General features: G+C 41.4%; 2 protein-coding genes across 3 annotated transcripts; one reads left to right on the top strand and one right to left on the bottom strand.

The window, feature by feature from the left end:
- Positions 1–2,520: 2,520 nt before the first annotated feature.
- LOC4340720 (aluminum-activated malate transporter 9) lies at positions 2,521–9,898 on the top strand. 2 transcript variants are annotated; one of them, XM_015787922.3, is made up of 6 exons: positions 2,521–3,069; positions 7,874–8,011; positions 8,130–8,399; positions 8,624–8,760; positions 8,840–8,986; positions 9,075–9,898. In XM_015787922.3, exons 1-6 carry the CDS (start codon positions 2,664–2,666, stop codon positions 9,744–9,746), a joined length of 1,770 nt encoding a protein of 589 aa, XP_015643408.1. In that variant the 5' UTR covers positions 2,521–2,663; the 3' UTR covers positions 9,747–9,898. The 2 variants fall into 2 exon arrangements, with proteins under 2 accessions (XP_015643408.1, XP_015643407.1); XM_015787921.3 differs by lacking the exon at positions 2,521–3,069 and adding an exon at positions 5,269–5,777.
- A 372-nt stretch (positions 9,899–10,270) lies between these two features.
- On the bottom strand, positions 10,271–14,237 carry LOC4340719 (aspartyl protease APCB1). The gene is made up of 9 exons (XM_015787923.3): positions 13,689–14,237; positions 12,888–13,005; positions 12,489–12,712; positions 12,154–12,390; positions 11,467–11,620; positions 11,304–11,386; positions 11,055–11,169; positions 10,833–10,905; positions 10,271–10,737 (listed from the first exon to the last, which is right to left on the bottom strand). The coding sequence occupies exons 1-9, from the start codon at positions 14,156–14,158 to the stop codon at positions 10,595–10,597; spliced, it is 1,617 nt and encodes a 538-aa protein (XP_015643409.1). The 5' UTR covers positions 14,159–14,237; the 3' UTR covers positions 10,271–10,594.
- Positions 14,238–15,744: the final 1,507 nt, after the last annotated feature.

The raw sequence follows: 15,744 nt of genomic DNA, 5'->3' as shown, positions 1-15,744 counted from the left end.
TTGCGTTTGTCAATGGCATTTCTAGGATCAAGGTGCTTGTCGATGGCATTTTATGGATTTTCTCTTACCTTTATGGAGGTGGGTAGTTAAGGATGCAGTGACTCCTAGCAATAGCACTTCTACCTGGTAAGAAGCAGTAGATAAAATTAAACTCTCTCCTCTCTCACACTCTCTTTTTTAACCATTGCTTTAGATATGGTTCATCCTACCTTACTATCTACACATTGCGATTTGTAATAACTAGCAACAATTATAACCTGTTTTGTAGGTCACACCTTATTACACACTGGATGAATATATAGTGATGATGTCCTTAAGGAAATTAGCATGGTTTATTTGGATTTCTAAGGATTATAATTCTTAGAAGTGTCATTCGATTGTAAAAATGAGTATGCACTACTGAAGAAACCATCTTTGGTCGGTCGACCCAAATCCACAATAGTCCTAGTTTCATTGAAAACCGGGACTAAAAAGCATTTTTAGTCCCGGTTTATAGGTGTAAGGGGACGATGTGATCTTTAAAAATCCTAACTTTAGTCCCGGTTGTTGTTCCTAACCGGGATTAAAAATCTATATACCGTATATAATCCCTTACTCTTATCCTCAAAAATTTCTATCTCTTATTCCTCCTCTCTCTCTCACACACTCTTACCCTCTCTATTCCTCTTCTCTTCTCTCGGTAACTTCTCTTCTCTTCTCTCGAAGTCTCGGTAGAGCCAGCGAGGCCGGCGGAGGGGTGTGGCGGCGGGGGCCCGAGCGTGGACGGCGGTGGCCCGCGGTGGGAGGCGTTGGCAGCCGCCCGCGGCAAGAGGCGGCGGCGGCAGGAGCTAGCGGCGGCCGGTTTCTTCCTTTTTTTTTCTTTTTTTTCCTTTTTTAAAGAATCTGTGATTCGTTGGATCTGTGATGTATTTGTATTTGATCTGTGATGTATTTGTGATGTAAGTTTTTTTAGAATTTGTGATGTGAATATTATGATTTGTGATGTTGTTACTTTGATCTAGGATGTAGGGGCATCTTGATTTAGAATTTGTGATGACTAGCCGTCAACCCGTGCGTTGCACGGGTCATATTTGATATTAATTTGTTATCATGTAAAACTTGAATGGGTTAACAGATTAATTATTCATATATATGTATATAACAAATATGAGAGTTTTTAATACTATGTTGAATATCCTGGTCATTTTCTTAGTTCATATATAATTTGGGCAATTAACAATATTAAAATGAGAATCTAAAATATACATAATTCAGAAATTTAGAATATATTATTAGATTTTTAAAAAATATAAATAAATGGTCATATATTTCTAGCTATTGCGGAAGCTTTTGAAAATATAAAATGTCTGATTTGTATAGATCTAATCGTCAAACCGTGCATCATACTGCTAATATTCATAGTATTTTAACAATAAAATTTTTTTATCTTCGTTAGCTTGCTAACTGTGGTTTTGGTCAAAAGATCTACACATGCTAATTTTAAATTTTGAATTTCAGAAATAAGTGGATATTGATACTGTAAAGATCTGTAAAGACAATAGGAAAAACATGAAAGATACATGGTAAAGCCTATTGGTTGCTTATAGAGAACATGGGAGAAATAAACTTAATAGCAAACGAATATACCTTGCAAACTCCCTCAAGATTATGCTATCAAGATCACGAAAGCTGAGATTAATTTATACATAGTTTTAGATGAGGAACCTGTAAAAAAAAATCAAATCTTGCTTTAAAACGGAGTTGTAGTAGCTGCAGATCAACTTGAATCAAATCTTGATAGATAAAGTAATACCAGAACATGAGAATTGAGCAGGGTCTGGTTGACAGAGTTCTTCGGGTGCAGGGTCAAGGAGATCGACGTATAAGATACTGATCTGATCGCCGGCGGAGTCGAATGCGGCAGCAGAGATCGATACGACGACAAGGGGACAATATATAGATGCCTAACGTACATTGGATGGAGGCCCAGATAAGTCGTTGGGCTTTTAAAATTCCACGGTTACAATATGTAATCTATGGTCACGATTTGATGATCTAGCTAATCAACGGTTAGATTATTCTGATTAACGTGAGAGCTCCAAAAAAAAAGTATCCAATTAGTATAGGTATAGATTTTGTGATTTTGGTGGGATTGGTGTGAAATCAATATTCAAGCAATAATGAAAAAAGAAAGAAAAGAGAGACGTGGCGCTACCCTCTTTAGTGAACTAAAATTCCTCTCTTTACTCCCGGTTGGTGTTACTAACCAGGACTAAAGAGATTATTTGAACCGGGATCTGGATTCATAAGGGTTCCAAACCGGGAGTAAAGAGCATTTCTCCACCAGTGATATGAAAATCAAAAGAAATTTTTCTTTCCCTCCAAGTTATAGAGAGAGCATAAGAAAATTTCCATCCACTCGAACCCCTTGAAAAAATTATATAGATTGATGTGTGCATTTCTTACCATTCCTTCATTTTCTTATTCCTAATTCCCTATGAATTAAAATTCCTCTAAACTGAACCAGCCCAACAACTAGACTAATCAAGCTCAGAGGAGCCTGCGGCGCGTGCACGCAATCCCACCAGATTCCGTCCACCTGGGCGAATCCCCGGCAAGCTGCGCGATCACCTTCGCGCCGCGAGCGACCGCGAGCACGCGCGCGACTTTCGAGCCCGCCGGCCATGGCCTCCGCCAGGGCCCCGCCGCCGGCGCAGCTGGGGTCGCTGTGGTCGGCGCTGGAGGACCAGCGCGGCGGGGCGCACGAGGAGGAGTTGGTCCCGTTCCTGCTGTCGTCGTCGTCGTCGGCGTCGTGGGGGGGCCTGCCGGGAGCGCGGGAGAGGGAGAAGGAGGGACTTCTCCGGCGAGCCGGCGCGGCGGTGGAGCGCGGGTGGGGCGCCGCGCGCGCCGCGGCGGAGGAGCTGTGGGCGCTGGCGCGGGCCGACCCGCGGAAGGCCGTGTTCGCGGCGAAGGTCGGCCTGGCGCTCGCCCTCATCTCGCTGCTGGTGTTCGTCCGGGAGCCCCGCGACATCGTCAGCCACTCCGTCTGGGCCATCCTCACCGTCGTCGTCGTCTTCGAGTTCAGCATCGGTACGTACGTACAGTACAGAGCTTTGGGACCGATTTCTTCTTCTGCTTCATCTTCTTTGGGTTTCTTCGCAGTAAAAGTGGATATGCTTTTCGATGGTTTTTGTGCTGGTCCTACTGTTCACTAGCCTTTTAGGTTTGTTCTAAATTAGACATTTTCAAAATTTGATATCAAGTTAATAGAAAAATATAGTATCATTTTTAACACAAAATAGATATAGTGGATGGAATAAATGTAATTTTGGTGTTATAGTTTTTATAGTTTTTGTTATGTTTTTGCTCGCTCAGCCTCCTTGTTGAAATTTTGATATTAAGGAAGCCATAATTTGCAATAGGAGCTCTAAGGAGCTAGGCTTAGTGATGTGCTTTCTGTGGTCATTTCAATGACTCAATTGGTTGGCTCGACTGATCTCACCACTTCTCCTAGGACCGCAATGACAATCATAATTAAATTTGAACAAAAATTAACTTACGATAAAATAACTTATAATATGAAATAGGAGTATTCATCTGCAGAAATGTTTTCACTGTCTTAAAATGCTTAACGAACCACTATATTTTCGAAGCAACTCCTTCGACATAAAGTTAGAAGAACACAAGTCCCTAACTGTCACCATTGACCGTTGGCCTAGGCAGTGGCTTGGCTGTCGCCATTTGCCATCTCGCGATGCTACTTGATGTCACACACTGTGAAGCTAAGGTAGCCCTAGTTGTTCCTTCTTAGGATACACTTCTATTCTGGACGTTTAACTATTTGTTACTTTCAACCAAACAAGTACAATCTCATTAACAATATACTCTCTCACAAAGTGACAGATTATTTGCCACTCACGATCCTCTGAAGTGGCAAAGGTTAAAAAAAAATATCTCTTCCTCGTCTCAACTCTCAACCTATATATCTTCCCACTCCTACCTTACGTTAGAATCCAATCTTAGTTTGTCGTCTAGGAAGAAGGTTTTGGTTGACTAAAATGAGAAATGCCATGGTTATTGTAGTTGGTGGGCACAGGTTAAACATTGGGAGTTCAACGAATTAGTGTACAGAGAAGAGGCATATGGAGGTTGAACATGTTACAAGAAACCAATGATAATATCAGTTGCCTAAAAAAAAGCTATAAAAAAGAAAAAAAAATGAGGAGATGAAGATAAGGGTAAATTTATCCTAGTAAGTTGATTAGTACAACCTATAGTTATTAATGCTAATCTACTCATGAAACATTGGTGGTGTTATACTGGAGTTGTGCTGTGCACGACTTCATTTAATAAGTGTTCAAATCCTTATACCTATTAATATGATATATACATGTTGATACGTTTTAAATTGAATTTTAGTGGGGATAGGAATTTGTCAAGTCTTTACGTGTTAAGGAACGAATTCATCCTGAGGTATGTCGTGTGTGCGCAGGCCTTTTTTTTTTTCCGTGTAATGAAAACAAAAACACTAATATACTCGGCTCAGGAGCTGACTGTTAATTCTAGTGGTACTTGAACAGCGATATGGTTTTGTCTGACCAAACACCAGAGTAATTAAAAGCGACTTATACTTTAGATATATAAAAATAAAAAATATAGTACTCCCTCTGTCCCTAAATATTTGACGTTATTGACTTTTTTAAACATGATTGACCGTTTGTCTTATTTAAATACTTTTGTGAAATATGTAAAACTATATGTATAAAAAAAATAATAAATACTTAAAATTTTTAAATAAGACGTACGATCAAATACAAAGGGAGTAGTAGACATGGAAGTCATGATCCATGGAAAAACAAGTCCTGAACGGATTCGGTTCCAGTGCAGTGGCCACTGTGACTGCAAGTTAAGCAGTCGCAGGAGCATCATTGGATTTAAAACAGATGGCTCATATGCCTCTTAGTACTGTAGCATTTTTTATATGAAAATTGTACGGTTCTGATTTTATTGTAGTAAACAATTTGGACCATTGGATCAATAAATATAGGGCTTAGATTGTGTGCAGTCACAATACCAACTGCTTTGGATCTCAATTCGTCCTGAACCCATTCGCTACGAAAAAAAAAAAAAGAAAACCGGCAAAATCTCCGTGTGCCACGGCCATACTCCTCGATACAACTGCTCTACGGGCAGAGACAAGCCAGTGTGCGCGCGAGCCGCGGCAACCGCCAGCTTTCCGGGACACGCACACTACTCCACTAGTACACTAGTGCCCCCCCGGCCCCACACGAGATTGAGATTCCATCGTCAGCCACCGACCGAATCCTTCGCCGCGGGAACCTTCTAGAGCGTTCCGGATCCACCGGCCATGGCGGCCGCGGGGAGCGCGGGGTCCTCGCCGCCGCCGCCGCCGGGGCAGCTGGGGACGCTGTGGTCGACGCTGGAGGACCAGCGCGGCGGGGCGCGGGAGGTGCCCCTGCTGTCGTCGGCGTGGGGCCTGCCGGGCGGCGGGAGGGGCGGGGACGGGGGCGGGGGCGGGGAAGGGGGTGGGTGGAAGGAGGGCTTGGTCCGGCGTGCCGGCGCCGCGGCGGCGCGCGTGTGGGGCGCCGTGCGCGGCGCGGCGGAGGAGCTGTGGGCGTTCGCGCGGGCCGACCCGCGGAAGGCCGTGTTCGCGGCCAAGGTCGGCCTGGCGCTGGCGCTCATCTCGCTGCTGGTGTTCCTCCGTGAGCCCCGCGACATCGTCAGCCACTCCGTCTGGGCCATCCTCACCGTCGTCGTCGTCTTCGAGTTCAGCATCGGTATTCCTTACTCTCTGGTTTTTTTTTCTTCGCTCTCTTCGTGGTTCTAGGCACTAAAGATCGATCGATCGATCGATGGTTTTCGATGTACTTTGTGCTACTTCTCCTTCTTCATTCCTTTGTAGAGATTTCGCAAAAAAGAGAAAAAGTTGATCAGATTTACAGATCAGAAGTTGCATCTGCAAATCAAGACTCACAAATCGTGTCACCCAAACTAATTTGTCTGTGTAGTACTAGTGTGTAGAGCAAGAGCATTGAGGATGAGATATTCTATTTCCAAGGGAAATGGGGGAACCTGTCTTCCATTTTGGTTCATCTGTTGACCTTCTGTTATTATTCTTGTAAGTAGAACGTGCAACCGAACAAGGAGAATTATAGAAAACCTGTGATAGAATAAGATTTGATGATTAAAGAGTTCCTGCTTGTTCACTTGCAGATACTAACTACGATTAAGTATTCATGTGCTGGGATGTTTACCCCGTTTTAAAGTGGTTATGGTCCACCACGTCTTAGAACGTGTGCCTGTGGCCTCTCTGAAACGTCCTAAATTTATCCATTAGTGCTGGAAAGTACCACTAAATTTTGTTGCTAGATAGTATATGTTGTTTGGACCCACTTTGTTCTACAACCAACTGTAGAATTAAATGAAATAGGGGACACATTGACTAAAGAAGTGGATGTTGTTTGAGTAGGACAAAAAATATAGCATTGACCACAGTTGCTGCTGAACGCCTGCACTGGAGACAACTTCTATTTTCTGTAATATTGTTTTAATGCCGAAATATTAAATACAATTAATAATGCTTTGCTCATAATTCTACTGTTGGCTTGCAAGTTTGCATTTTATTCCTTTTTGAGTCAACAGGACGCTATTTGGACCACACTCTATTACTGCATATTCATAAAACTTTATAATAATAACATTATTATTCTTATAAAAATAATGTTTGCATCATTTTCATATATCCAAACCATACATTGTAAGCAATAGTTTTGCCCAAAATTAACTTGATTTTACTGTAGCGCATGTCTTTTCTGATTAGAGGGAGTATTTTCGTATCTACAATTCACATAATAAACATTTTATAATTATAAAATGATATATTCCTTTGTGTGTAAAACTGAAAAAAAATAAAGAGTAAATTGCACGTTGGGCTACAGTTTCTTACCAAGGTTTTAATTTGGGCCACCCATTATGCTATGTTTTCACTTTGGACTTGATAATATTTCATTTGGTTTCATCTTGAACCACCTCCACTATTCATCTCTTTCATCTCCTCCTAAACTATGGCTAGCTGCTAGGATCCAGAAGAGCTGCAATGCGCTCGGCTCTGCTGGTGTTGAGTGGCTCAAGCTCAAATTCCGGAGGAACCTTGCGCACACTGCCACGCTTTAAGCTCCTCCCATGCTGCACTGTGGCCTAGCTTGAGCTCAAGCTCCACCCACAGCTAGGGTGGCACGAGCTCCATCCGTTGGCACCTCTGATGCTCAAGCTCCACCGGCGTTGCGCTGCGCTCGAGTCAATTGCCGAGCACCAGTACGCTTTGCAACACGCTAAGGAAGGAGTGCCTTTCTGAGAGGGTGATGGTTTGGCAAGATAGTTGCTTTGAGATTGAGCTGTTTCATTGAGTAGCGTCTTAGCCTCGATTATATGACTCTTGAGGTCTGATTGTGATGGGTTATTTGCATGATTTTCTTTGGATTGGCATGCATTCTTTGGCAAGCACCCAATCAGAGGCTTGAGCTTGCATCATAGTTTTTTCTTTGTGTTTGTATCATAATTTGTACGTTCCTCCGTGCACACTTCGTGCTCACATGGATGCTGAGCTCAAGCCACTCAGGGCTGGCAGAGCTCGAGCGCGTGCAGCGTCTTTGGGTATTGGCTGGCCGGAGTTCAGGGAGGAGCAAGAAGGGATGGAAGAGATAAACAGTGGGGGTAGTCCAATATGCAATGGAAGGGAATTATTTAGTCCAAAGCGAAAACATGAATTAAGGGGTGGTCCAAACTGAAACTCTGGCGCTAAAACATGGCTCAAAGTGCAATTTACTCAAAAATAAATTGTCACCCTTGAATAATGTGGTTCGTGTTAATACAGGTGCAACATTTAGCAAAGGTTTTAATAGGGGATTGGGTACCCTTACCGCTGGAGGGCTTGCGCTAGCAGTCGCCGAATTGTCCAAACACCTGGGAAAGCTGGAGGAAGTAATTCTTATAATTAGCATATTTATTGTTGGTGAGTATTGCATCTGTTGCCTGTGGCTGTTGTCTATCATTTCCTGGTGCTGGCTGTAGTGTTGACTTGTGAGTATATCTAACTTGTAGTATGTTGCTTTGATGTTTTTCATTGTTAGCTTTTTTCACAACCTTGACGAAACTGCATCCAAAAATGAAGGCCTATGAGTATGGGTTCCGCGTATTCTTGTTGACATTCTGCTATGTCATGGTTTCTGGGTACAACACAGGGAAGTTCACTGATACGGCTGTGAGTAGATTTATATTAATTGCTATTGGTGCTGCTGTCAGTCTAGGAATCAATGTAGGTATTTACCCAATATGGGCTGGACAAGATTTGCACAATTTGGTTGCAAAAAACTTCATTGGTGTTGCAAAATCCTTGGAAGGTATGAAACTCCAACCCCGCAAACCAACCATCTATAGTATTTTTTTTCCATGTTGCGTTATTTGACTTTATGTTGAAATGCGTGGTAAAAGAATATTGTTTGTGGCTTTGTGCTAGCACTGCAATTGCTATAGAGCATAGATACATCTGATGTTTATGCATTTCTTGCCAAATTATGATATCAAGTATTGTATGCTTGATACCGTTTTTGGCTGTTCATTCTAGGTTGCGTTGATGGATATTTGAAATGCATGGAGTATGAAAGGATTCCTTCGAAAATACTTGTATATCAAGCATCTGATGATCCTCTATATAGTGGCTATAGGGCAGCAGTTGAGGCATCAGCACAAGAGGAAACTCTGGTTTGATCTTGCTCTAAATTTAAGAGTTCTACTTAGATTTCTTGAGTGGTCAATTGATCACATTCTTATCTGTTTGCAGTTGGGTTTTGCTATATGGGAGCCACCCCATGGCGCTTACAAAATGATGAAGTACCCCTGGAGGAATTTCACCAAAGTTGGTGGGGCATTGAGGCATTGCTCCTTTGCAGTCATGGCATTGCATGGCTGTATTCTTTCCGAAATTCAGGTTTTCTCATAAAATTTCTATAGCACACTTTAGACTTCTGCTTTTATTATTTTTATAAACAAAAATATATATCGGATTTTGATCTTAGGCACCACCAGAAAGCAGAAAGGTTTTTAGTGCAGAAATTCAGAGAGTTGGTATAGAAGGTGCAAAAGTGTTGCGCGAGCTTGGAGACAAAGTCAAGACAATGACCAAATTGAGCTCTTCAGATATTCTAGCAGAAGTCCACTTGGCTGCTGAACAGTTGCAAAAAAGGATTGATGAGAAGTCGTACCTTCTTGTGAATACTGAAAGATGGGACACTAGCAAGCAAGCCGAAGGTATCAAAGAAGTTCTGAATGGCACTGGCATTATGGGAAAGGAAAACAAGATCGAAGTGAAGGAGCCTACAATTGTTGAACAAACTACAGCGCATCATTCAAAAAGCTTTGCTGTTAATTCATTTCTGAGCAGACATGATTCATCATCAACTGTAGATTTCAAGTTACTGTCTTGGCCTGCTCGAAGATCATTCCATCCAAATCTGCCACTTGAAGACGAGGAAACAAAAACATATGAAAGTGCAAGTGCTCTGTCCTTGGCCACATTTGCCTCCCTTCTAATCGAGTTTGTTGCCCGACTACAGAACGTTGTTAATGCATTTCAAGAGTTGAGTGATAAGGCTAACTTCAAAGAGCCTGTGCAGGAGCCTGTTGCAGTTAGTACTAGTGATGGCGGCTTTCTCCATAAAATATGCAAATTCGTCGGAATCAAGAGTTAACATCGCAAATGACCCTACTAGTTTCATCTGAAACCTTGTTATTCTTTTTTTTTTTTCAATACAGTTTTGTTTAAGAATTACGAACCACGAAATGTGTATAAATTCTACACTTGTGTATATGCAATGAGAATATTGCGAGCTTTATTTTTGAATGGAGCTCCAGTTTGCTACCACTAAAGTGATCCATCATGGTAAAAATGGCCATTGTACTACTAATGTGTTTAATCAACCTGCTAATAATTTGTTGCTCCTGGCTATAGATGCATGGGCCGCTCAAGTACATTTGGTACAGTGTTTCTTGACCTACTCCACTGAGGAAGTTATAGTGTGTTCACAAGTCCTCTTCATCCTTTTGTTGTACTTCGCCCAAAGTTGAGATCTTTTTTTTCACTTATTGATTGCTCTATTGCCCTTTGCTAAGTTTTGCTGTTGCCTGCAATATATTGTTGTGTGTTTTTTATGCTCCCTATGTACCATTCTCACTATATTCCATCAGATAGCAATCACAATATAAACAGGAGTTATGAACGAGAAATGCCATGGCTTCACTGATATATGCTTCACCACTTAGTCTTACAAGTGGATGAGATATACTCTTTACAGGTGGTTGAGATATATTCTACAAAATACATATACATAATTCTGCTTCTTTGTGTATACAGAAGAGACAAATTACTAAGTACAACATACTTACTGGCTATCTCTACTTACATCTTCTTTTTACCCTATGTCCTGTTTAATTACTTTCACTGATATTGATTATGGCAGCTTTGAACGTAGAATTTGCACGTCCAAAAGTAAAGCATGGTCAGTCGAGCTGGTGGTAAATTTCAATTTCTATGTGACATTTACAAAAGTTGATTTTGCAGCACTCTTTTAAAGAGGAAAGGAAATCCACTTTGTTTCTGTGGCTTGGCACAGTCTGACTGAACCCATCCTATCTGCTTCTCATCATTGTTATATACAACTAGCTTTCCTCGAAGGGAAACATCTGAAAAAATAAACAGCAAGCAAATGCAAGTTTAGAAACTACAGTGAGTGAATTCGGCAACAGAAATGTACCAAAGGAAAATGTCAGATGGATACCTCCGATTACTATCGCTGAGTCATGACCAATCTCTGTTCCATCCAACACTCCTAGGCAGATATTGTTCTTATCCTGTAAAAAGATTCCAGAGAAAAACATGATGAATGACTTATGGTATGGCTTTGCTCTCCTTGTTGAAAATTTTCGAGGGAATATTGCTGTAGATGTCCAAAATTTAATTGGACGTTTGATAAATATGAAAGTTGATCATGGAAACTTACACTGATGATTAAGTAGTCCTCAGGGGGGATAACGAATGTCCTTGGCAAGATGAACAATCTTTTTTTGAATACCAGACTCAAGGGTTTGAACAGGTGTTTCACATCATCCATAGACCTGAAAAATGCAGAGGATTGTTTAAGAACTGTGTGTTTATTTATCTGGAACTGGACATTGGAAATTTGCCCTCTTTAGCACATGAGTAGTTTCAACACTTATTTTATTTTGGACGTATAGTTTCAACACGTTACCTCACTGGAAAATTGGGTTTCATGCAGAACGGTAGTGTTCGATCCGACTCATCTTGTAAAAGGCTTGGAGAGAGACTTTTAAGCTGTTAAAAATTGCAAGTAAACATGAGTAAGATGAGATTGAACTGGCTCCATATGTAAGGGAATTAATAGAGGCACTCACTGAAGCAATCAGGTTTGTGTAGTCGTCGTGTGGTAAATACGTATATGAGCTCCCACTGTCAAATATCACTTGAGTTAACTTCCCTGCCTTTCGTCGCACATTAAGCTGCTGATCTCCATAGTTCACTTTCTGGACTTCTGTGCTGTATAGGTTCCTGACAGAATGAAAAGGGACAAGTTTCAGTTACATAGATCATATCAATGCTAAAAGGAAATACCAGCCTCGTATGGCATCATTTCTTTATTTTTGCTGGAACTTATGCTAATTTTCTGACATCTGAACATATAGGCTCGCCCCATCTTTTACAGCAAAAAGATTAGGTGAATTATAAGAGTGATAATATGCAGAGCATTTTGCCAGTTTCATGACATTTCTTTTTTTTTTTTGTGATAAGTTTCATGACATTTCTTGGAAGTATGATCGAATCATCAATGCGATTACTATTACTAGTGTAAAAAAAATAAATCTATATCTAGCATCAGTGCAAAACTGCAAAAAGTTAAAAATATTATATCAAAGAGCAGTTGGGCAAAATTTCCCCTGTACTTTCAGTCTTGAGGGTGACAAGAGTTGGTTAGGATTTCTCAAGATCTTTTGCAGACAGAGCATATTATATCTAGTAAAAATGATGCATAGTATCCAAGGGAAAAGTAATGAAACTTTCACAAACAAAAGGATGGGACTTACTCTGGACCATTTCTGATAGGCATCCATGTCATTCCCCATCTAGGAACGTAATCGTCACCAAGAAACATATATCCACCATTGCTGGGATCTGCCGCGATGCAATGGCCAAAAACATTGGAAATTATCCCTTGGCTGGCTAGCTGGGTAGGAAGGCTTATTGCTGCATTGCTCAAGCCCAGGATCCCATCAGTGTTTGCTGGCGACGACAAAAGATTTCCTTGCTGATCATATCCACACCTGCAGATGGTACACAGATGGCAGATGGTTACCATTCAGAAAAGAGCATCCCATCTTCACAAATTTCAGAGAATTAGTTATCGGAAATCAAGTCATACCCAAATACGAAGTCCAAATTTTCCCTTTCACCGTCTGCAGTGATCAGTTGCATGTTGTCCCTTGCAAGGATTCCCATAGAGGAGCTCCGATCGGCATAAGTGATCTCATAGTCACATTGCTTGCTAGTGTCACCATAGTTCTGGTTGCCCTGCAGTTCTTGACAATATGAATCTCTCGGAGGAACCACATTTGGTTTCTCAGGCTTATACAGAGGATGAGGTCCCTGCAACAACGTTGGATGATCATTACACAAACACACAATGAAATTGGGAAATTTAGACTCATAATAAGATGGTGAAATAAGATATCCATGCTAACTTAAACTCATTCTAATAAAGCTAAAAAGCCAAATTAAAAACAGGACAAAAAAAAAGAAAGTGATTGAATTTGGAGCATACCTTTGCACAGTTTGTGCAGGGTGCATCACACTGTATCCATGTCAAGTCGCTTCCGGTATCAACATCAAGAAAATAAGGTCTTGGAGGATTCCCAATGTACATAGAAGTGTAATATTGCCTGCAGATTAAAAGCAGAATACCCAGAAGGGCACCAATTCCATGTTAGTATTTGCAATTCACTGCATTCTGGTAGGTAACATCAATGAACATGAACTGCCAAAGATTAAACATATCATACAAAGAGAAAGAAGAATATGAACATCAAACGTTGACCCATGAGCCAGCACATTAGAAGCCTTCCTACTTCAACTTAAACTAATCACAAATAAATACTAGTATAAACAGACAATTTGTATAGTCAAGACTTATATGCAATTTGATATGACAGTCAAAACATCCCAATCAAAGTGACAGGACAGAGATGTAGGAAAGCAGGAATGTTTCCAAATTTATTTAAAAATTTCAACTGTTTCATGTGAAATCATTGTTGTAAAAGAACAGGTAATAAATCAAACCATCAACTTTTTCCAAGAAACTCGAGTCACCGTAGTTCTACCTTTTCCAAAGCCCAAGCAGGTTAAACCAAAAAAAAATCCACCTCAAATCAAACTCAAAAGAATCCGAAATTCTACCTAAAGCAAGAATAGATGAATAACCCCGCCCAATAAAAAGGAATCATGACCAACCAGCATCCGATCGCGAAAAAGAACTCCAGTAATTTGTTCTTCGGAAGAGAGAAAGGATCAAAACTCTACTGTTTCATACGAAATGGAATCGAGTTCTTGCACCGGCTGCACGCACCCGTCGGGGAACACATTGCCTCTGATCGGGAGCAGCGCCGACGAATTCTCCCTCGCCTCCGCGCCGGCGCCGTCCGGCTTGACGCTACCGGCCGACTCCCCCGCCGCGCCGCCCCCGCTGGACTTCGGGTACAGCGGCAGCAAGAACGACGACCTCCCCTCCTCCCGCGAGAACGCCGCCGGGTCGTGGTACAGGCAGTAGTGCCCCGCCACCGCGAGCGCCGCGACCACCAGCAGCGCCCCGGCCACGCGCCACAGCGACGCCACCCGCCGCTCCCTCCACCTCACCTCCTCCTCCTCCTCCTCCCCCTCCTCCTCCTCTTCCTCCACCCCGAACCCCGCCTCGTCCCCGAAGGCGGGGGCGGCGGCGGCGGCGAGACGCCACCCCTTCTTGCCGCTGTCGTCGTCGTGGTCCGGGGCGACCGCGATCACCACCACGCCATGGGCGCGCGGCGAGGAGGCGTGCTCCATCTCCGGCGAGGCGGTGGACTCGGACTCCGACTCCGACGAAGTCGAAGAGATGATCGAAAGGTTTGGGAGTCGCGGCGGCGAGGATGAGGGGGGTGGATTTGGTATATTTACGGGCGCGGGTTTGGGCTTTTTTTCGCGAATGGGCCCCGCCCGGTTTGACTTCTGCGATAGGGATGCCCCTCAAAAGGTAGAAAAATACTCAAAGAAATACTCCTAACTCCGTTTCTAAATATAAGTGATATATATATACTACTCAATCCCTTTTAGATTGGAAGATGTTTTAACTTTGACCAAAGTCAAACTACTCTAAATTTAACTAACTTTGTAGAAAAAATTAGTAATATTTATAACACTAGCATAGTTTCATTAAATCTATAATTGAATAAATTTTCATAATATATTTGTCTTGGGTTAAAAATATTACTATTTTTTTTACAAAATTAGTCAAACTTAGATTAGTTTAAATTTGACCAAAATCAAAACGTCTTGTAACCTGAAACGGAGGGAGTATTTCTTTTAGCTGGAGAATAGGTGAAACTATCCCTCTTCAAAATTTTAACCAGTCGGATTTTTATAAAAAAAAATATTTTCAAATATTTTAGACAAGCATATTACCAAATTATATTGCATCTTAAATATATAAAAGTATTGCGAAGTGGTGCTATACTTTTTGGCGCAAAAAAAAACTCAAATACTTCACATCCCTTTTTATATAAGGGAAACTTTCTTTTACTGAAATAAATAATAAGTGAAACTATTTATCTTTAGATTTTAGCCACTCGTATTTTTTAGACTGATGCCACTTATTTTTCTAAACAAGGTTTTCAAATATTCAAAACAATATTATTCTCAAATTATAAAAGCTTGAACCTTTGTTTATCGTAATACAACCATGTAAGAAATTTTTAGTGGTGAAAACGAAAAATTGTCCAGCCAAATACATGTCATCTTCACATCTTCTACTAGTTTGATCCACCTTTGGTGTTTAATGTTTTCACAAAAGGAGTAAGATACTACGTCGCACAATTTTGGAATCAGTTGTTGGAAATAATTTATTCTATTTTGGATGGCATAATACTTTCAGACTTTCATTATAGAATTTACTATATGATCATTTTTTTTATATTTCAGCTGGCTATCATTTGAAGGGATGGGTGAATTTATCCCATGACATTAATCCCCCCCCTCCCCCTAAATTTTTATAACTTATCGGCTGTGTCTTTTATATACCACAGATATGAATCAGTTTTCATCATTATTAAAAAAAATCAAGACAATTATTTTAAAACAATATTTAGCGCGGAGATTCGTGCTGGGTCGTCCACGTATGCAGCATGGGTGTCGCTGTGGGGGGTTTGGTGATTGCTGGTCGTTGTCGTTTCGTGGCCGGTTGCAGTTTGTAGCCAAGGGTGGTGGCATCTGATATCTGGCCACACACTTTGGTTATGGAATGCTGGGTTTGCTGCTGGTGTGGTGATCAACCGGTGGGTGATTGGTTTGGGGGTGTACACACCTACACATCACCTAGTAATATATTTGGTCCCTTTGAAAATGAAACTTTTTTATTGCCTTCCAACCTTTCACCA

The sequence above is a fragment of the Oryza sativa genome, chromosome 6 (assembly GCF_034140825.1).
Source record: "Oryza sativa Japonica Group chromosome 6, ASM3414082v1".
NCBI lineage: Eukaryota > Viridiplantae > Streptophyta > Magnoliopsida > Poales > Poaceae > Oryza > Oryza sativa.
Note: the sequence above shows the minus strand (reverse complement) of the source record. Positions and strands in the feature narration are given on the sequence as shown.

What these genes read in the sequence shown, in the direction of transcription:
- LOC4340720 (XM_015787921.3), top strand. Translation starts at nt 5,348, where the DNA reads ATGGCGGCCGCGGGGAGCGCGGGGTCCTCGCCGCCGCCGCCGCCGGGG. An exon ending in AATTAGCATATTTATTGTTG is followed by an intron (nt 8,012 to 8,129) that starts GTGAGTATTGCA and finishes TTTCATTGTTAG; the next exon opens with CTTTTTTCACAACCTTGACG. An exon ending in GTATTCTTTCCGAAATTCAG is followed by an intron (nt 8,987 to 9,074) that starts GTTTTCTCATAA and finishes TTTTGATCTTAG; the next exon opens with GCACCACCAGAAAGCAGAAA.
- LOC4340719 (XM_015787923.3), bottom strand. Translation starts at nt 14,158, where the DNA reads ATGGAGCACGCCTCCTCGCCGCGCGCCCATGGCGTGGTGGTGATCGCG. An exon ending in CCTATCAGAAATGGTCCAGA is followed by an intron (nt 11,621 to 12,153) that starts GTAAGTCCCATC and finishes TCATTCTGTCAG; the next exon opens with GAACCTATACAGCACAGAAG. An exon ending in ACACAAACCTGATTGCTTCA is followed by an intron (nt 11,387 to 11,466) that starts GTGAGTGCCTCT and finishes AATTTTTAACAG; the next exon opens with CTTAAAAGTCTCTCTCCAAG.